General features: G+C 40.3%; 1 protein-coding gene across 1 annotated transcript in view; it reads left to right on the forward strand.

Annotated features, from left to right (window-relative positions):
* The window catches only part of TMEM132B (transmembrane protein 132B), a gene marked incomplete at its 3' end in the record, with an annotated part of 250,204 nt that overhangs the window by 158,923 nt on the left and 68,913 nt on the right, over window positions 1–22,368 (forward strand). Inside the window, exon 4 of the mRNA XM_082007704.1 lies at window positions 14,917–15,103. Coding sequence (XP_081863830.1) covers window positions 14,917–15,103 — 187 coding nt within the window. The remainder of the gene's footprint in view (window positions 1–14,916; window positions 15,104–22,368) is intronic.

A 22,368-nucleotide genomic window follows, 5' to 3' on the forward strand; every position in this document is an offset into this window, starting at 1 on the left:
AAGGGGAAATGGAGGTGAGAGGCCAGGGCAGAAGCATGGAGAGGGATGCTGCAAAGAACAGTGGGTATCTCTGGGGACAGAAGTGAACTTCAAATGAGCAAGAGCAGAAGAGAAGCAATTTCTGTGTGTTTCTAAGGCCACTGCAAAGGAGCAAAGCCAGAAGGGATAGATGTTTCCGCCTTCTCCTAGTACGTGTTTGACTCCTTATCAAAGCAGTTTATCAGCTGATCTCATTTTCAATTATAACCTGCAGAAGCAATCATATAATTAGATGTGCTGTTGTAATCCTCTTGAAAACAAAAGATGGGCATGGTGCAGCTGATAAATTGAAGTAGTAGGGAACAGCTAATATATATTTTAATAAGCAATAAGTCTAAAGTGTGTATCTAATGAATTCTAATGGTATCTTGTTTTTCTTAAATTTATCTTGGAAAGGCAGAAGTAAACTTTGAACTTGATATTCTAACCAGAATTTATTATATTTAGATTATTAAGTTTTTTAATTTATGGTCCTCCTTAGGAAAAAGGATTAGATTTAGATGCAAGTATTTCTTCATCTTCTGCCCACTGAAAGCAGCTGTAAAGCTCACATGGACTTCAGAGAGTTAAACTTCCTGTGTGGTCCTGCCCTGTACATTGAGCATCTACTCTAGGGAGTAATGTCCTTGATACTTCTTGGTCAAACAGCTAGTAGATCTTTGGTCACTGTTCTGACCCCAAGATATTGTACAAGGATGCTGAACTGGGAGGCCATCACTATAATCTAATAAGGGGGGGCTCAAAACCATGAACTGACAGTGAGACTTGAGTATGCTCTGCAAAAAACCTCCCAGGGAAGGGGGGATGTGGCAGTGTAGTGGGGCCACAGCATGGAGCTGGTCACCGGTGCCTGGTGCAGAGACACGCAGGGGAGCAGGAGCAGGCAGCCGGCTATCGGAGCAGGCAGAGGGCTATGGAGGGATCTGCCTGGGGACTGCCAGGTGTGGGACGGGGTTTGCTGCAGCTCAGGAAGTCTCTAGGTTAGCTGGGACCGAGTGTTGAGGACCTGCCTGCAGTGACACCCTGGTCTAGGGGGAGAGCTGGGTATAAGCCTTTTTATTTCTCTTCTCTTTTATCTAGTTGCTTTGAGTTTTCCCTGTTTAATAAGTTACATATTCGAGGTTTATTGTGATGAAATCTGCCTTTATTTGAGTTACAAAGGCTTTTGGTCTTCTTTAGGGAGCTCATTATCAAGAAGAATCGCGGGCAGTGGATGTCAAAGCTCTGGCTGACCCAGGAGCTTATTATACCTGGTTAAAAAAAAAAAAAAAAAAAAAAGTGGTCACAGCATGAGCTCTCCCTCCTCATTTCGCAGGGATTATACAGGAACTGGAATTTCCTTCCAGCGTGAAGAATGACCCTGCCTCTTTGGGCATAACGCATTCTGAGCTATTTGTGCTGGCTTTATGTCCCCTCTCGCCAGAGATGCCGAGGCATCGTGGTTTTCCTTCCAGTGGGAACAGCTGGAATAGAACTCTTTCAAAAATCTTCCAGTAAATCCTTTAGTAAATAAGTCCTGAGCAAACATCAACACCTCATTTTCCCTCTGTGGGTGGAATGTGAGAACAAGAGCGATGAAAGCTGAGAAACAAATTAATTTCATTCTTTAAACAGTATTATTTGCAGGGCTGTGGGGTGTTTTGCACTCTGTCTCCCTGCCCGGTGCAGATTAGTTGGGGAACACAAGCTGACTGGTTGAGGACAATGCAGGAGGGTGCCAGGATCTACAGGGCCACTTCTGTGGTACAATCTTCCTGACAATTAATTTACTCTAGGGCTTACCTCTTGGGGTCTGTTAATTCCCATCCTTTTTTATTCAGCGTGAAGTATTGCAGTGCTCAGCCAGGACACCAGATTTGCTTTACAGTGGTTTTGTTACTGAAGTGGTTTATGTTCTGTTCTGCCATCAGGTTGTGCTTTGGATGATTCCCGTGCCGCCGCCCCCCCCCCCCCTCCCCCCATTCAGTAAACAACATCAAGTTGTTCTGTCCTGCTATTTAGCAAAGAGAAATTATTTGGGAAACTGAATTCTCCCAGTTCAGCTGACTGTCCAGAATAAAATTACAAACATGTGAGATAAGATTAATAAAAGCACCAAACTGCTGTGTGGATATTCCCATTACTGTATACAAGCTAGACAACATCCTCCTCCACCGGTTTCCTAATTTGATAAATGCCTTGAGCTGATTTAAAAATGTGTAGGTTATTTTTAACCATGGTAGCAGAGCCATCTGTATTGTATCTGATGAAGTTCTGTGATAGAGCAAATTGATTTATTCTATCTCCTTACAAGTTATACTAAGCTTTATGTTATAAATAAGCTGGTTTGAAGTACATGATGTCATTGAGCTTGAAAGTCTCTAGATAAATTTGTACTTAAAGGGTTTGTGCTTTCTATATGAATTTAAATTGGTGCAGATTGTTCTATCTCTGTTCTGTCTCTGTCTTGTGGACTGCAAGCTCTCTGGGGTCAGGACTGTCTTTATAGTTGTGTTTGTATGAAATAAACAGTGGACCCACATCCAAGACTGGTGCTGTCATATGTTGCAGTGACAAAAATAAGTGCAATCAACAAAAACAGAACCTCACATTTGATGGCAGGATTTTCAGAAGCACTGCAAGGAATGGTGTACCTAAATCCTACTATTTGTTGTTGTAAAATACAGGGAGTTGATGAGGAGCTCATTTCACTTGAGGTATAAACAGTCCTGGCTATAGTAGGGGCAAGCCTTATGCCATGGCAAGTCTGAACTGAGGTCAGATTTGAGATCTCTGCTTTGATTTCTGTTCCAGGAGGTGAGTGGGGCTGTTGGCAGCACAAACCTGGGTCTTCTTCCTTTTGCCTTGCTCTCAGGTCACTGGGGCTTCTGTGAAAGTCCATGGGAAAGGTGTCCATAGCAGTAAGAAGAGGGAATTAATCAAATGCTGGGAAGAATACAATGAATCCTGTCTTAGTTCTGCTTACAGAACCAGCATAAATGCTGGCATAAATAAGGTAGGACTTCTAAAAGAAGTGGACTAGAATCACTGTCCCTGTGTTTAAGGATAGTTTTTGAGAGATGTTGAAGTCAGGATGTTGCCTAATGAGTGCCATGTATGGTGCAGATTTCGCTGTAGTTAAAAAGAAAACGAGCAATGCTTTAATTGAGATCTGAACATTAAAAGTTAAAAGCTCAGTATCCTCTATTACTTATTGTCAGATAGGAATTACATTGCATATGTGTAACAAACCATTGCATTTAAAAAATGGAACCATAAAAAAGCTTCTGTAATTTAAAAGCAGCCAATTTACTAGGAGTACACTTTGCAGCTCTGTCACTTGCTAATCAGTCTGTTAAACATAATAGCCATTCTTGTCTGGAGGCAGTTAATCATGTTGTGAATGCACTTATCAGTGCATATTAGAAATACAATACAAGACTTTCCGACAGAGGAATGGATGCAATTACTGCAATCAGTATACATTTAGCTACTGTCTTATCATACCATGTTTTTCTTTCAATTTCTTTTTTTTTTTTTCTTTTAAGTGGTCCAGCAGTGACAGATTTTCTCTTAGAAAAATATAAAGGACACACTCGAAAGTGTTGTTAAACTGAACAGAGATGCTCAAATGCAACCTGTCGATCTGCCTGAGAGTTGGCTGCTGGGTGGCTGAACCCTTCCTGGACCCGGCAGTGTTCGAAGCTGCTTTCTTTGAGTGTTGTGGTCATGGTTTTCAAGGCCTTTGGGCATTTTCGCTGATGGGCTGGGAGTGTGTCTGTGGAGGCATGCCTTATGTGGTGAGGAGCTGAAGTTGCTGCATTGGAATTAGGCTGAAGGAGCTTAGCATATGGATGAACTCTCCTCCCCCCCCCCGTGCTTCTCTACATCTAAATCAACAGCAATGAGGGATCTCAAAGTTTTTGAAAGAGGATATTGAAAAAGCATGAAAGCTAATTGCTTCCAGCATGACTACCCACCAGCAATGGGTGTAAATACAGCTGTCTCAAAGAATGCCAGGACTCCACAAAATCTAAGTATTTCAGTTAAACAATTTCCCAGGGCTGAGCATATTCTTGTAGGGGGAGGAAGGGAGTTGGGAGGGGGACAGGACGAGGGAAGGGGTTATGAAATCCTGAAAAGATTCAGAAAAGAGAGGAATAGAGGGAGGATGATTTTGTAAATTCTGCTTTACATTAGCCCTTAATGTTAGGTATATTTATGTGGCTTAGCATGATTTGCAGTGCTTGCAGGAACCTGCCTTCTTTTTCTAGAAATCCTTTTATCTGCCTATTTGTTCTTCATGACAGCTGGTATTTTTGCTTAGGTAACATTTTTAATTGTAGCAAGGAAAACAAAAAAGCAAAACAGTCCCCAAGTTGTGTGACTATTGCAGCAGGTAATCAGGGAGTCAATATAACATCATATCCACCACACCAGTACTTTTGTTACTCTCCTGTTTGGGTCGTATATTGCCCAGACTCCCTGAGAAAATGTGGGAAGTCCTCAGTGCAATGTCCTTCGTGGTGATTCTTCCCAACGGTGTGGGCGTCTGGCCTGGCGCACATCGGTGAGCAGCTCAGCTGGGACAGCCGCACTCCATCCGCAGGCTAGTAAAGCCTTCATTGCTGCAGAAATTCATTGAAACAAAGTACTGGTGGGACGTTTCATCATACAAACCGGGGAGTGAGGAAGGCGGGATGGAACACCACTTCTCCCCTTTCCATTCCTAATTATTCCTTTTCAGAGCCTAAATGAATTAACCTCACTTATTACTCACTTGTGCCTGAGCTCATTTATTCATGGTATGACCTTAGCTCTAAGCAATATGCCAGCAGCACCCCATTAGCTGTCACTACATTTGAATTCATCAGGTGTTGGGAAATCATTGTCTTGCAAGTGTGACAAAGTAGTGATTACCCTTTGAAAAGGTGACCTGGAGACATTATGTGGTGACCCTTGTGTTGACCTTACTTTCATGCCATTAGAAAGTAATTGTGGAATGATTTTTAAAAAGAGAAATATTAAATCCACCCCTCTGCTTTTTGTTATTTGGAATTATCTTTGCACTTCTAGGGAAATTTGAATTCATTTTTTAGGACGAAAATAGGCTTTTAATGGAGTGACTTACATTATAATTGCTTGTTTCTCTCGCTTTTAGTTCTGCTGTGAAGATCAGGACTTTAAGCTGATCTCAGCTAGCAAAGGATGGAGGTACATAGAATTACTGCATATGGCTCTTCTTGTCCGTACACTGAATGCAGACCCTGATCCACCCTGTGCTTGCTCATCTGGATGAATTAATCTTGTTTATTAATTAAAACATGGGAAAGGGATGTTTATATGCCTGTTTCACGGTTTTACTGTCTGTTCAGTGGGTATCACCAGCGAGAGGAAAAGCTTAACTCTTTTTAAAAAATGTAATTATCAGCCTATAAAATAAAACAATTTTATGCACACCGTGTGTCTCTCAGGGAAGTGGGGAGAGAAGAGGACCCGCTTGTGTTAATGTTACTGGGCTACACTGATCCCTGCCTTAACTTCTTTGAGGATGTTGTCATGGCCATTTATTTCTTAGCAGAAGTGTGAATTAGCCACAGGACACCCTGCACCTTATCTCTCTGTCTAAGAGTACATTAGGTTCAAAGAAAGCCAGGTCTAATTCATTAAATGCTTAATCTTGTTTAAATCTGAAGAGAATGTAGGGGGAATAAAATAATTCTTGCCTATGTTCCTATTTTGATTTGTTCTTTAATCATGCGGGTGGTATTACAGTAGCTTCTACAGCAGACTCATGAGTTTTGTGCACTCTTAGAAAAAAAGAAAAAGACTTTTTTAATTTCATATTGTCCTTGCTAGCTGCTTGGCATTCTGTTATTTACTCATTTAAACTGTCTGCCCATTAAGCAAAGGATTAAGTTCAAAAGGTGTTGAATTAGGCTTTTTAAATCTTCAAGAGGAGAGCACCATTTGTCACTGTTCATGTATCCTCCGGCACATTAGGTATATTTGTGTCACAGTCTGCAGCTTGTCTCCCCTTCCCTTTCATTCATAAATTCAGCACATGGGGAGTTTGCATCTTTAGATCCCCTCTGGTTGATTTTTTTTTTCCCCCAAGGAAATCCAGCTGTCAGCCTCAGTTGTAATTCTGAAATCAAAACAGCAATTGGATTGCTACTAACTTTCTCCTAGGTCTAGTCGCATTTTTCTTTGCTGATGCACTTGGTGTATACAAAACAGTCTGATCAGTTAATGCTAACATCAGGCATATAAAAATCATAAGGTGTTTAAAATGCCAAGGAAACATGTTTTGGAAATGTGGTTTGGGCCGTTAGGGTGCATCCAGATCACTTACCCAAGCTCTTACCTCTATCTAGGAAGGTGAAGAGGCTGCATACATATTTATAAATATAAAATTCAAGAGCCTTACATAATTGTATGAGTTCAGGAGCTGTCACGTAGGGTCACTCTTCCTGAGACTCACAATAAATTTGGAAGAGCATACAGGTAAATTAAACTGTTTCACATCTTCCATTTCATAGTTGGCTGGGGAAGAGCAAGACTCTGAATGAGGCATCTTCACCTATGCTGAGCTAGTAGCCAATAACCTACTGCAGGGGTAGTGGAGGAGCTGAATTGAAGAATGGTCTTTTTTCGCTTAATTACCTGCAGGAAAGTGATTTCTTTGGCTGTTATGTGGTGGCATTATAGACAGACCCAGAGTCCGTCCCATTGCATTGCAGTGTGTCACCAAGGATTTCCAGCAGGTAACTTTTAGGGTGTATTCCCCGTCTCCACCGTGGACTCTCTGGATGCCCCTGACCATCCACTCTGAGGTAAAGTGAAGTGTTTGCTGCATTGACTTTACACGCAGCTTGGCTGAAGATACCCTTGGGTTATTCAGCTACAGCACCAGCCATGGTAAAAAAGTGCCTCCCAGGATTGTATTCTTGTTCTTTTAAAAGTCTTTTGAGAGTCTGTGGAGGGGAGGGGTCTTTGTATGTGAGTTCCTGCATTGCAAGGAAGTTCTTACATCACTGAATTTATTATCTTGAATTTTCAGTCATCGATTCTTGAAAAATCCATCTCTGCTTTATAATATATTTCATCTGCTTGCACAGCAATGTTGAAAATACACCATATGATTATGGTATGTAAATATGTAAGAATTTCTAGATAGTTGCAGACAATTATAAGCACTATTTGGGCCGTTGATATTTATTAACTGGTTAGGATTCAGCATAAATCTTTCATCATAAAATCATTCTTATTTTTCAAACAACAGTAGCTCCCTCTGTATTTGCATCCAACATCAGCTAAACCCTGGTCCCAATTTCTTACTGGATGTGTTTGTTATATTCCCCAGCAAGATGCTTTTTCCTGACAGAGAAGCTTTATTTTAAGGAATACACAGCACAGCAATAAAGAGGTTCTAAATAGTAGTGAGAAAAATATTCCAGTGCAATCAAAATCCTTTTTTAAACCCCAAAGGATTGCATGCTGTTTCAAAAGGGGAGAGTCAGGATAAAGGAACAAATGGACTCCCAGTGCCCAGCAATACATGTTACCAATGGAGGACACCAATTACACCCTTACTGAATTTGGTCCTGAAAAGTCCTGCTTTGTTAAAGGCTAACTAAAACAGTACCTAAGGACTCTTTTACCAGTAGAATTTCTGTCCACTGTCACAAGTCTGGAAGCACATAAAAATAATTGAAGCAATTGTCTCAGTTCTCTCCAGGGTTGTCATGATGATGTTGATAAAATCAAATAAAGTGGAAGTTATTGCAAGTTGTTAGTGAGCAGCACAGTTGTGAATTGGCAGTGGAAGAAGCTGAAGAGCTTAAAAGGTTTGCTCATTAACTAGATTTATTGTTTTCAATTGTCGGAAAATGTTGACTAAGCAAAATAACGTGAATAATATGTGGTCTTGGTGGTGTGTTTTGAACAAAAATATTTTCTTCTTGTTTATATGGCTTTTACTGGATTATTAAAAACTGCTGTGTCAATCCATACATTCTTAACAGATTTAGCAGCTTGGTTTTATCCTCTGTAGCTATTTACATTGCCTATGCATCTGTGAAGAGCATGGATTTTTATGGCAGTCAAAGAGAAACAAGATCAGGCACCAAGGAATGCTTTGAAAAAGCTTGTTGTTGGTATGAAGTAAACTGGACAACAGAGCAAGTCCTCTGTTGCACAACAGAGAAAACTGTAAATTGTGATTCTGGAAATGTATCACAAGAGGAAACCAAGCAAACATTTTCCATCCCTGCAGATACACTTGCAACCTGCCATACATCCTGTCTTTGTTCAAAGATTGTGACTTCTGCCTTGCACTTCTGTGCTGTGGCATGGAAGAAGAGTGAGCAGGGCTTTTTTCAAGCATTTGTGCCTGCCTTGCAGCCCCAACTGTCCAATTTCCCCCAGCAAAACAAAAACCTCGGGGGGCTGCGCAGTCAGGGGTAGTGGCACTGTGTCATCTGAACGTTTTCACATTGATGCAAAAGCTTGCAGAAATACTCAGGACGCACAGGTAGTTTGCCCTGGCTTCTAGGGCCGTTCGTCCATACTACAATGCTCGCCAGGGATACCTGCACTTATTTATGCAGGGCTCCAGCGAGGCTCATCTCCAGTGCTCCTCAGGATGAGGCCCTTTCTCAGCAAACCACCTGGGAGAAAACTGTGAGTAGGCTTCTTCTAAGCTTGCATACAGCTTTGTGTCCTTATATGTGCTGGGAGAAAAGAGGTTAGACTAGCAGGTTTTAACATCCATTATCTTCATCAAGTCAAACTTCCAATGTAACACAAGGTGTAGCCATTTCTCCCCAGTAAGTTGTTGTTCTCTAGTAGGTTCTGTGCTTGAGGATGTTGGATTTGCCAGAAGATACCCTGGCTTTAAAGGTGTTAGCTGCCGCCAGTTCCTGTTACCCAGCGCCCGCAGTCAGGAAAGCGGCAGTCAGCAAAGTACAGGGGCTGACAGTATGCAAATCTTTGGAATTCAGAAACTGGATGCTGCTCCGTTAGTAGGTATTTTCTCTCCTTTCCTACATCTTGGGCTGCTGGGATCTTAATTTCCTCAGGGCGAGAAGGTCAGGACCTTTAATCTGGATCTTTTCCCCAAGAGGTCCTGGCTGGCTGCTGCTTCATTTGACTTCAGCAGGAAATTAGGGTCTTGAGCACTTCCAATCAGTCATTGAAAAGCCTCCTCTTGTAAGTGTTTGCTCTTCAGTAAACGTACTTAGGAAATTAATCCTCTTGAGATCAAAGGTGTGAGACCTGTATTACTGAAATATTTTATAAACTAATGTACCTTGCTTACGGAATCCTGTTCTCATTGAATTTGGTGACAATTTGTCAGAGAGAGTAAGAACTGACCATTATTAACCTTGAAAAGATTCTCAAGCAATGTGATACCAGACATTTTATTATTTTCAATTACCTAGTGTCTGCCCCATTTTTTTAGAGTTTTGTTTATACTGCTGTGGGCTTCATAAACAGATTGCCATTTACCGAAAACATTATTTTATGAGTGAATGAAACTCATGATTTCCTGTAATAGCCAACTGCACTAATAGAAGGGTCTGACTTTTATCAACTAAATTGTTGATGAACCAGCAGTGGGAGCCAGCAAAGCCTCCATGGGCCAGTGGCACACCCAGCTGGATGCACTGCAAAGTGCCCTGCACTGTCTTCCTTCACTGTGGCATTCTGCATATTTCATGCTTTCTAAAAATACACAAGGCAGGCTCTTCAGTTTGGGTAGCAATGTACATTTTTCTTAATAGCTAATAATAGGCGTTTGTTTGTTTAGGGTAACTACTAACTATTTGGACTGACACTGGCATCATAACATCAGTCACTGTGTATTATTCCAGTAATTCAGTAATTCCCTGTTTGGCTTAGACAAAAATTAGCGATAAATTAAATTCAGTAGTATTTCAATGCCAGGTGATTTTGTAGTGCTTATAAAAACCTCTAACATTAGAGTGATGGTGGGTCTTTACAGTAATCTATTATTTTGTGGAAAAAAAAGCCGATGCAGTTCCATATAAATACTTAATAAGGTAATAAATGTAGCAAAACAAAATCTGATATTGGATTTTTTTAGATTCAGATTTAAAATACATATATTTTTCCTACTCTTGCATACGCTAGCAGATTCAGGAAGGAAATCAATCAGAATATATGTAACAAGGTAACACGATAGATAGCCCTCCAGAAATGATGTGAATCTTTACAGCGCATCGGAGTGCAGTAATGCAAGAGTTCTCTAAGGTGCTTAGGAGCACTTCAAACCCAGGCCTTATTTTTCTAGTGGTTTGCGGAACCTGTGAGTTGGTTCTCCGGGAGAGTGTTTTTAACTGAGGCGAGGCTCTGGCTCTGGGTGGAGTGCTCGCTCCTCTGTGGCTTAACGTACACCCAGAGGAGACACTTCAGGTTCAACTCGGCAAGCCGAGCAAGGCAGCTGGGCTCGGCAGGCCTGCAGCTGCCCGCCTGGACGTGTCCCTCGCGGGACAGTTCTGGGTCTTAGCGACGTTGACCTGTCCTGATTAACTCTTCTTGTTCTGGAGTTGGTTGGAGCTAGAGTTGCCTTTATTTGGCATGGATTTACCATTCTGTGCTAAAACTCCGTTCCTTTCCATTCCAGGTTGGGATCACAACCATGCCTACTAGCTGCTGTGTGCAGAATGAAGATATATATGTTACAAAGCTTGACTGGGCTATTGAGGACCTGGTTTGAATGCATTAGATATATATGAGGCTAGGCAGCAGGAAATTGTGCCGAAATCTCAACGTTTTGGGGGTTCTTCTAGCACCTAGCAGAGGCAGTATTGTGAAAGTACACAAATAGGATTATAAATTGCAATTTGAAGAAGAGAGCCTACTTACGTTTGCGAGAGGAAGTAAATGCAAGCCCATGGTTTCTTTTTTTCCTCTCAGCAGAAAGAATAATGTGTAATGAATGTCTCATGTCTGAAACACTGGGCTGGATTCATCAAAGGGAGTTAGTAATTACCAAATTGAGAGAATCATGAAGCGCTTTTCTAAATTTGAAAGGCTCATCAAGAATAGATCAGGAGCAGGCAAAATTAATAGTTATGAACTCATTTCCATAGAAATGGACTTATTAGCAAGCATGCCAGCTGCCTAAAATTATAAGGTCTTTTCCTTGTGCTTGCAGGAAATAATCTTTTTTTATAAAAGTAATTCTGACTTTTTATTTTTTATTGCTCCTCTAAACTAGAGTTTGGCAAAATCCTTCTAAACCAGGAAAAGATTTCACTGAACAATAGAAATATTTAACTAAAAAGAGAAGAAAGATGTGGAAAGGGGAAGTGATTTATAGTCCTTCGATTCCATCAGACTCTTCCCAATAGTGCAAACTTATTTAAAGAGGAAAATGGAGTAAGTCTGAAGAAAAAGCTGAAAAATCTTTATAGGATAAGTTTGGTTTAGCGGGATTTAATGGCTGATAACAGCATGAGTTACAGTCATCGTCTTCTCTGCTAGTGGATTTTCCCACTGGTAGTGTTTTGTCTTCACCAGGCAGTTGCAGATCGACAGTGACTACAAAGACCAACGTACTGGCCACCAGCTACAAATCAGACTAAAAGGTGAAGACTTGCCATGGCAGGGTGGAACGACTTGTTTTAAATAGTGTTATAGTGTAATGCCGCATAGCCAGGAGAGAAATTTAGATACAGGTGTTGCAATGTAGATTTATCAGCTAATGGAGCTAACCTTTAAGGTCTTGATTATGGTTTAATTGATCTCTGGTTTTACTTTAGCAACCTCCATCCATTTCAGTGGAAGAAGGCAGTGGTCTCCCGCATGGTATTATAGAGGATGGTTAATCAATTGCAAGAATTATGAATACAGTACCAGTCTTCCTGCTAGGAAAGAAGCCTGTGTAGGATAAGAGATGCAGCAGCCAGTAGGAAGGCACTAGTCTGAGCAAGAAAGAAATTCACTTTCCAGGCTTTATCATGGGCCCATTATAGTTGTAACCTGGGAAGAGACTTAGAACAAAGAGGGTTAGTCTGTGGAGTACTCTGTGTCCCAGATACTGTAACACTTGGTGTTGCTTGAAGGCTGAATCTTTGTCCTAAAGAGAAAAAAAGGGAGACAATAATTTTAGAGAGAATTCATTGACCTGCTGTTCCATAGGTAACTAGAAACCTGCTGGTGAATAAAGGAGTTCAGAAAGTTGAATACTGGTTTGCTAAAGCTATGTACTCAGTGGAGAAACCGTAAGTGAAAGGTGGTTAGATACAGTAAGTCCATCTCTTTCAGAAAAAGTGGATCCTTCTTTAATCAATAAGTCATGCTACATGAGTTGCTTCTGAGACAAAGCAGAAAACATTTGACAAGCAATGTTGTTTTTCCAGGTGATGATAAGGAGGATTCTCTTTGGAACCAGGACCCAGGAAGTCAGCTTTACTTCAGTTCATGTTAATGTGAGATCTGAAGAAGGTTGTATGTATGTGAGTTGCTGCTCTTTTCTAGATGCACAGAGACTCATTTCTAATCTAGCAGTGTATAACCATGTCTGCCTTTAAATGAGACTTATGTTTTTATGCTTTTATATGTTTTTATGCTTCTGTAGCTATACGGCCGTGCTAAGCATGCAGTGAAGGTCTTCGCATATTTACAGGCACAAGAGTCATTTAACTCCCTGGCAATTACTTCAGCTTTCTATATAGGCAAGACACATACATGCTTTTCTTAGGGAGATCTGAGTCCCAGTCTGTCTTAAAAATATAAACGCACTATTACGGTTACTATTTGGATGCGTAAAAAGAAAAACAGGGAAGGAATAATTGAAGGCATGATGGACCGAGCTCAAAGAAGTGCAAATCAGTGGGACATGTGGAATGGATTTATCAGTGTAGACTAACCCTGTATTATTTAAGTGGTGAATCTAAAGCAAAACCCTCCATCAGTGGTTTTGTTCGGAATTTGGGACACTTGTTGGTGTTTTTGTGAGTGGCAACTATTGACTTTAACAGATTGAACCTAAATTGCAGATCTAAACATACCTTGACCCGCCAAATATGTAGATGCATTGTTAGTGTAAAGCTCATCTCTAAACTTTGTGTTGTGAGCACATTTATCTTCTGTAATTTAGATAAAACAAACTGCGAGAAGTGCTATGCAGAACACTATGAAGTTGAGTACCACATCGTGGTGCCCACAGTGGTTATGTTTTTAACAGAAATGGTTTAATTACATCCCTAATATTGTGTAATAATATTTTTCTTAAAAGTTTTTTGCTGATTGTCTGGTTGGCCACCCTAAAGATGCCTTAATAGCATCTAGTTTTGCCTGGAGGTAGATATTCTCTTCTGTCAGCGTGGAAAATATTTATCCTCCAGGCATTGAAGCATATGTTTGTGGTGTTTGTTGTCAGAAAGAAAACATGAAAATCAATAATTCCTGTTCAGATTTTTTTCCTTTACAATGCGCCTTCAGAAACATGTGGCAAACCCAGATTCAGCCTCTGTGCAGTTGGGAAGAGGAAAGGGATGTTTGTAGTGGCAAACAAACTCTGTTCTTTGTAGCGGCAGGCTAAAACTGTCTATGAACACAGCTCTTGGAGTCGTGATAGGGTAAGAGCACACAAATAATGTCCCGTGGGACAGGCTGGAGGGTGGGTGATTACTGAGGGGTGCTTGCGTGCACAGCACATGTCCTTGGATTGCGAACAAGTGCTCTCATGCTCACGGTAAGAGCACATTCATGTCATTACAGAATGCCCTAACATGCTGCAAATTCAGACTTTAACCTATTTTATGAGCATTTACCCTGAAACTTCAGTAATATTTATAACATCGGTTGTCTCATCAACGGAATATGATTAAGCAATTGGGTCTGTAGTGAAGTTAGCTGCCTTTCCCATCCCACCTCCATGTTTTGAAGCTGCATCAGGTCTCCACACTGCAGGTGTCTGTCTGGGAAGTTGCGGCAGGAACTTGTATGCTGCTTTGTAAAGTACCTTAATTTTTGTGGGAGTAAAGTGCTGGATGAGCAAAGGTCTGTTTTCTAAATAGGTCCCTGCTGTGGATATGCCAAGTGGTGTTGGTTAAATCTTGGTGTCTGTTTTCTTCTCTGCAACATGAAGATAAGATCTGCCTTTCTATTATTAATAGTTACATAATGTTGGACCAGAGGAGAGTGCTAAGTGTTGTTGTTAACAAAAGAAGCAGAAGTAATTTTTAAATATAGTTCTGAATACTATGCATTTACATCCATTTCTTTACCTTTAAACGTTTATTTCCAGGTGAGAAATGTATAATGATCACCATATAATTACAAGTCTGCACCACTGATGAGAAGAACGTTTTCATGAATTGAAAAATAAGAATAATCTACCCTCCATTTTTTGTCATGTAGAATTTCTGCAAATCCGTTTTTTCACTGAGATAAAGACAAGTTTGGGTTTGAAAGACTGCTTCCTCCCACCCCACCTCCCAAGAGCTCATTTCTGATACAGCATAAGGAATGACCAAGTATTCTGTTGTTTCGGAACATCAGTATTTGCAGAAACAAAATTATAATAATGCTATATTAAATAATTTAGCAACATCTGTGCAATGCAGTTCCCAGGGCTTGGGGCTTATTCTGTAAATTCATTGTGATTACAGAGAATGAATGCCTGAGTTTAATGGGAAAAATACCTCCATTTCAGGAAACTAAAAGTTACAGTGTCCCCTTAGCTATAAAGTATAGCTGTTGCCCAGTCTGTAGTTTGATTTAGGTTTCTGTCAGTGTCTTCAAGTTTGCATGTTGAATTTAATGATTACTCTTCTGGTGGACAGAAAAGAGAAATCAAAAAATATTTTGTTATTAACATCCTGCTGATGTTGTGGGAAATTTGTTTTTTTTTTTTTCCAGAGCAAACATGTCCTCCTACGAGATCCTGCAGATGGACTTCGAGATCGACAACACTAGCAGCCTGGCAGGGGCCCAGCAAATTACTTGGCAGGTGGAATACCCTCGAGATGACTCTGTGAGTGAACTGGTGGTCTCCGAGATCTTTGTCAGCCGAACAATGTTTGTGGGAATTGTTCCTCTCGCAATGGTAAGAATCTGCTGCTGCTTCTTTTTGTTAAATGCTTCCGTTGATTCTCGTTAGTATTCAAGGGAATGTGAGCCATTTTATTATATGCTACTTCCTGTGCACCTGCTGCAAGTGATTTAAATGCAAAAAATACATTTCAATAATATTTTATTTACCTGATATGCCATAATGGCTCCTTGGAAACCATTTGAGTCTTTTGTGAAAATCCTTCACCGTTTGTGGATTACTGGCCTGGTACATGGTAATAGCTCCTTTGGAGCCATTGTCTTCTGGTGTATTAATGTGACTGCCATGCATGTGCTCTAAGGGTAAATGTTGCAATTAGTTGGGACATTTTCAATGAAATAAATTAGCAGGCATGTGTGAGGAACTTCATTGTTAAACCAAACAACTGGACTGTTTTCTGCTTTGCTTTTCCCCAAAGAGCCACACAATCCAGTGAGCTGCAAAGTGTCAATTTAATAAAAGGTCCGTTTTGAGTTACAGAGGAAGGACAAAATGTCCTGAAGATGTAGGTGTTGGACCTATTTTCCAGGCAGGTTTTAAGGTGTATGTGTGCAGAAAGCTTAAAGATGATGATTTATTTACAAAATGCAAATACTTCCTTCTAAAATCAAATGCACCTTTTTTAGGAGAGACCTTTGGCCTATGCTTGGGCCTGATGGACCTTTTAGTACTAGAGCTTTAAGCTTACACACGACCAGTGATTTCATTGGGGATATTCTGGTGTAAAACTAGAGAAACAGCCAGAAAGCCTGGATGTTACACCAGTTCCCTCAGAAACACTCTGTTAATTTTTGTTTACTTTCTTATGAACATTTGCCCTTCCTTTCCGAGTCAGTCTCTGCTGGCTTGCTTTCTATTACACCATATAGCCAACAAACAGTGATGTTCTCCTCTGCAAGACTGCTAGCTTCTCCTACTAGGACAGAAACAAGGAAAGATTCTTGTAATGGTAAACAAGACCCTAAATAATTTTAATTTCCAGTTCTCACTGCCAAAGGCTACACTTATGGGCAGCTCGTTGATAGAGGAGAAATTATATGCAGAAAAGTTAATAGAGAATTTTCTTCTAGTGGTTTTGGTGGGGTTTTTTTTCAGTGTGTAGGGGATGAAACAAAACTCTTAATTGTGTGGATGGAATATTACCAAGTAGTAATGGTGAATCAGATATAATAATGACAAAATGTGGTCATGAACAGTCTTGCATGTAGCATTGCTGGTTTCAAATGGATAGCATGGAGTTCGTGCTGCGCAGAGCACCACAGATAGAAACGAAAAGCGAATTCAAACCAAAAGCCCACTGTGAATGTTTAATCAGAGCTTTGCTGCTGTCCCTTGCAAGGGTTTTGCCAGGGTTTTACTTATCTCTTTGCAGTTATGGCAGATGCTGGCAACTTCAGTTGTCTCTAAATGTCCTTGGACAAAATCAATCAGGCTGAACCTGAATTCAAAGTGGAGCTAATCTAGTCTCTGACTCTTTGTCATTGTAAACTAACCATGGAGTAAAGGAAAAATCTTCTTTTGTGAATTTATGACTGTAGTCCTTAAATGGGGGTCTCATGTGGGCTATTACTTGGTTGTTGCATGTGAGCATCCTTGACTGGCTTGGCCCAAGGCTGATAGGAGGACTGATGACAGCGATGGCAGAAACAACAGCTTGTATTCGCATTATGTTTGCCAGTTTGCAGTGCTGCTTCATTTGTCACTAACTGGTGCAGGTTCTGGCACTGCATTGCCCAGTCAGGAGCAAAAAATAATTGCTCTATGCATTATCCTGTGTTGTTCAGAGAAACACGTTCCCAAGGCCCAGAGTTCTGAATGAACTAAATGCATTTTAATGTTCGTTCCTCTTCAGGATTTGCCTCTCTCGTTGGTGAGGCCTTCTGAGTGCCGGTGGTATCTGTAAAGGAGAGTTTTGTCATCTCCTGGACTTTGTTCCCCCAGAAGAGCACCACAGAAGGATCTAGAAACCAGTGCGTTTCCATGCCTTTGCCATTGCACTGAACATAAATTACTTGCTGCTCCTTTTCAGTGTAAACATTGAATATTTATAGATGAAAACATAGAGTTCCTTAGACAGTTGAGGTTTGAGCAAAACATTCAGTCCTTGATTTGCAGGAGTGAACGTTTTGATGGGATTACCAAAACCTCATGGTGTTTCAGTGGTAATGACACCAGCGTTTTCATGAAGAAGCGCAGCTCAGTGTCATGAAGAGGAAAAATTTCTTTCCAGTAAGAAGATTGAGGTGGATTCAATAACAGCTCAGTGGAGGAGAAATTAGCTGTGAAATCCTGCAAAACAAAAAAGAACTTTAATGTGTGGTTCTCTTTCTGTAGGCCACTTTAGTTCTTTTAATAAAAAGACATCCTCTTCCATATAGGTTGGAACAGCATGTTTCGTTGCTGCAGTTGGTCATGAGTTTGTCTTTGTTTTCTGTGCTACTTTCTTAAACAGGAGAAAATTGAAAGAGCCCCCAGATAATTTATTCTGTCATTGCATTGTGGTGACTCTGGAGACAGCGATGGGGATATTTTTTCATTACTAGCTTGCTTTTTTTTGTAGATAAATATATGGGAGACTGCATGGTAAACGTTTGAATAATAGCCTGATGAAAAGAGCTGATCTTTTGCTTTAGTGAGTTTATGAAGCCCTTAACATCAGATCTCATGTTCTTAACATTTACATCTGATAGCAAGCTTGAAAGGCTTTTTTTTTGTTTGTTTGTTTTTTCTTTTGGGTTTTTCAAAGTGAAGATACAGCCGATTTTTGCACATTATGTAGCAAAAAATAGTTCCTTGTTAGCAGACAATCTTACTGTAATGAATCAATATTGCAGATTACTTCTGACTAGTCCTTTGGTATGAAATCAGCAGTGTATTAATAAGCACTGTTTTGAGATGCATAGGAGGAAGCAGAGCCAGGGAGAAGAGTCTACAGGTGAAATCCTGTCCAGGATAGCACCCATCAGCTGTGCTCTGTGCCTCCTCTTAGCCTGCTTCTGAGATGAGTTTATCCAACGTAACTTGGTGAAAAAACATTATGATAAACTGCAATGCCTCTATGCTGTAACTAAAAGGGAACAGAGAGTTTTAAGCCTTGATACGGACATGAGGAAGTAACTGGAAACTTGTTAGGTGTGAGAAAAGTAGAAATACTTAGTGTAGCAAAACCAGCTGTTCTTCCTTCTGTAGAACTGTAAAAATAATGTGGGTTTCTTGAGGGGTTTTGCATATTTTTTGGAAGCGGACTAAGATACAATCTTGGAATATTGGGAATTCCTCCCAAACTATCCATTTCAACTTGAATGATCCTCCATATAATAAATCTGTGTGTTATTTATTGCCAAATTCAGTGCATTCAAAATATGTAAATAAAACATTTGCACGAATGAGAGAAAGTAAAATAAAATTTCATATTGAAAGAGAGCGTGCTTTCTGCATCATCTGACAGTTCTCCCCAAATCCTTGAGCTCCTTCTAATTGAAACATCCAGTTTCAACAACTACACAGGGCCAGACGGTTGGGACTTCCAAGGGAACTACATCCAGATGGAAACAGCACAGTCCAGTAATTTTAGGGTTTGCTTTCTGAAAGTCGTATCTCTACTTCTGGGTGAGCGATGTAGACTCTGTGCACAGAGAGGATGCTGCGGGAACGCAGACCACCCCTGGCTGGCATGGAAAAGAAAAGAGAAATTATCAGGATGGGTGATCGCGACTGCATGCAGCCTGCGCTCTCGCAGGAGCTGGTTTGGATGACACCTGTGATAACCCTGCTGCTGCTGTGAGGGTCGGCTTGCTTCCTGGAGTTCTTCTTATGGCTCTGCCTGTAAATCAGGTGCCTGCTGAGAGGCTTCGGTCCTGTAGCACTTATTATAGAGGAACATAATGGGGAATGCTCTCGCTAAGCTATAGTGTCATTTCCATCATTCCCAGCTGCTGAGAACAGTGTGGAAAAGGAGTGACCCAGTCTGTGTGCGTACAGCCAAAGTTGCGTGGGAAAACACATTCAGTTTTACTGAGGAACGTTTTGAGATGTGAAAGGACAGCAGAGTATCTTTCAGCCTGTCCCCCCCCAAACAAACAAACACCACCCCTATTTTTTGTTTAGTCCAAACATGACCCTGTTACTGCTTAGCAGGTGACCAGAGCACCAGTTCAAAATCAATTCAGAGCACAAAGCGCTTCTTGTCTCGCTGGCACCATTTCCAGCCTCACGTATGGTCTGATCCCAGATGGTGTTGCTGTGTGCATCTTACACCACTTTAGAAACAGATTGTTTATTTTGTCTAGTATTCAGTTTTCATTTCCTTATGCTGAGATGAACACACAAGATTCTGCGCCTCTCAAACCTACCCTACCTGGTCTTTGTTTTATAAACTGACTGCTCTCCTGAAGTGCTTATACCCATAGCCTGCATTTTGTTCCTGGAAGGTTTTGTTTCTGAAGAGGAGGCTAGATTGGGAAATTCATCCCTTCTGAGCATGAAAATTGGATATACGCTTAATTGTCCTCTTGTATAGCCGTAGAGGTATAAAAATATATGTATTGAGACAAGTGTCATAAAATACCCAGGTATCTTATGTATGTAGGGAAAGTATGTAGGAAAATACAGGATTCTTTCTTAGTTACTTTTTTTCAGCCTGCTTTAGAAGTGGTCGGTGAAAGTCTTAAGTTCTTTGGACAATGGGCTGAGGAAACAAAAAGCTCAAAATGTAGCAAACTCTGAAATCCCTCAGGGTGCTGCTGGTTTAATCCCGATATGGTTCCTGTTAGGAAGGGACAGTGGATTTGAAACAAATGAAAACTGTCTATGTGTGTGTATTCCTCTATAAGTGCAATTTTGCAAGTCATTCACATTAATTTTCTGTGAACTGTGGCATATAAAATACGCAAAGATGCGGTGTCCTGTAACTGCTAGAGCATTTTCTGATAGCTAAAAGGGATGGGATGGGCCTGCTTACATAAGGAAAATAAATAAATGCTAATTCCTAAATCTCCATGCAAATTAACAAATTATTTTTTCCTTAAGTACTCTATTATTATTTAGTATTTATGTAGTGTTTTGTATTTTCAGAACACTTTAGAGACATAAATTAATCAGACCTGAATAACCCAAGCTTGATGAGAATGGAAAATTAAATGGAAATTAAGTCACTCTTACTCAGCTTTACCCATTTCTGAATGATTTGTAAGTCACTTTTCATACTCAAGGGTACTTCTTAAAACACTTTAAAAAAAAATCTTACAATACTATTGCTTATTATCACTAAAAATTGTTTTGGTTAGAAAAGAGGTAGGATTTATACCATCAAGAACTAATGACAGCACAGATGAGTGGCTTTGAAGAATGTAAATGCTGTTTTATCACCTAAAGCTGTGCATAACTATTTAAGCCGATTTAATTCAGGTAAAAATGCATGGATGGGAGGATTGCTCCCTTAATTTGGACCCTATTTAGAAGCCGGAATATTTGACTCCTGGAGGTTTCTTTGGAGGAGAGCCAAAGGAATATTTAGTTTTGTCTAAGTTTTTACCATAAGCTTTTAAGATAAAAAACTGTTGAGAAATTTTACATATAGAAAATGAATGAGATTGAACACCGTGCTGAGGTGGCTATTTTGTGCATAGCATGCAGGCTTCTAGCTTGAGCATTACTGCACCATCCTCTTGCAAGATACAAACACATCCTTAAATACCTTTGAGGATCTGGGCCCGGCTGTTCAGTTTAACTTTCCATGATGCACTGAGTGTCAGATGAAAACGTCAGCTGCTCTGCTCCTGTGAGGCTTATCTCGTTTTCTTTTTGACAATAAATGTCTCCGATAATTGATTATTCCAACATCTGGTGTTCAGATTAACATGTGGAACTAATGTCCCAAAAAGGAGCAAGGTGATCCATTTTCATCATGTTGAGTAGAATAACAGATGAAGGTGAGGAAGTGGAACACAACCCTGTTTGAAGCTCTTTTTGGTTCCACTATTTTGTTATGTTACTGAATGTCAAGCGAAGAATCTGCCTTCTGATACTACAATTACTAACTATAAATGCTGCAGGTGATTATTTCAAAATAAGTTTTATGGCATTGAAGTAGGATGCGAGTTGTGAATCTGGTCCATGTTTAATGCATCAGATGAAGGTGTGTTTTAGGCATCCAGCAGATCTGTCAGAACATTGTAAAGTTAGATCTAAACTAGATGCCTTGATTTGTCTTAATATAATAATGTTGCATTATAATAATCTCACAAAGTGGAAGTGTATGTCCTGCTAATTATAGAAATTGGTAGCACAGATAAATCTATTCTATCCAGTGGCAATACAATTCTCACAGTTATCTCTCTTGATTTAAATAGACATAACCTGCAATTTCCATAGTTATGGAAAATTGCTGGTAGCAAGGTAGTCAGTGGAGCCTGACTCCTGGGGTACGAGAAACAAACACTTCACCAGCTTTGAGCCTGTCATCCAGGTTTCTGTCACAAATAGATATGATTGGATTAATCTGTTATCTAACTAACGGTTGGGAGGGGGGAAGAAAAATCCAGGTCTTTCAGGGAGCGTCTAGGCAACCAGTTTCTGGAACTTAGTCAAAGTAAAGAACAAGACATTGAAGAGATGCATTTTAACTGTTTTTGTAAGAAGGCTCCAGCTGAGGCTGAAGGCTTGAGGAACAACAGGTTTAATAATACACAAATATCTAGCTTTCTCTTCTTATCTAGGAAGATGATGGCTTGGTCTGTGACTGGCAGTACTGGTGTTTTAGATATACATGCTACAGATCCTTTCTTGTATAGTAAGAGAATTGTAATTCCCAGACTGTCATTATTCTAAAGTGTTTTCCAAATGCAACAATCAATATTTCACCAGTGCTCTGAGCCCCTCAGCCTGAAACATTTCTTTATATCCTACGAGTATTCAATCTGTGTCTTCAGAAATCTTGTTTCCTCCCAAAAAATGTAAGCTATTGGTTGACTCATGGTATACTAATGTTGTGAATCACTTAGAACCACAGATGGCTGTATATACTCCAGTGAGGTTTCTTTTAAATGAGAGGCTGAATAATAGCATCTCCAGTTGCTGCTAGCAAACGTACTGACAAGAACACCCGGAGAAATCATCCTTAAAGATGCCCATTTCTATAACTCAGGCTGAAAGGGAATTGCTGAGTGCAACACTTTGCTTATTTGTTTAGAAAAAGCTTTTTTTTAATGTACTTCTAGCTTTGGTTGCCAAGTATCCAGTGAGGAATAGGAGGGTAAATG

This window comes from Phaethon aethereus (genome assembly GCF_964289735.1).
Source record: "Phaethon aethereus genome assembly, chromosome: 17".
NCBI lineage: Eukaryota > Metazoa > Chordata > Aves > Phaethontiformes > Phaethontidae > Phaethon > Phaethon aethereus.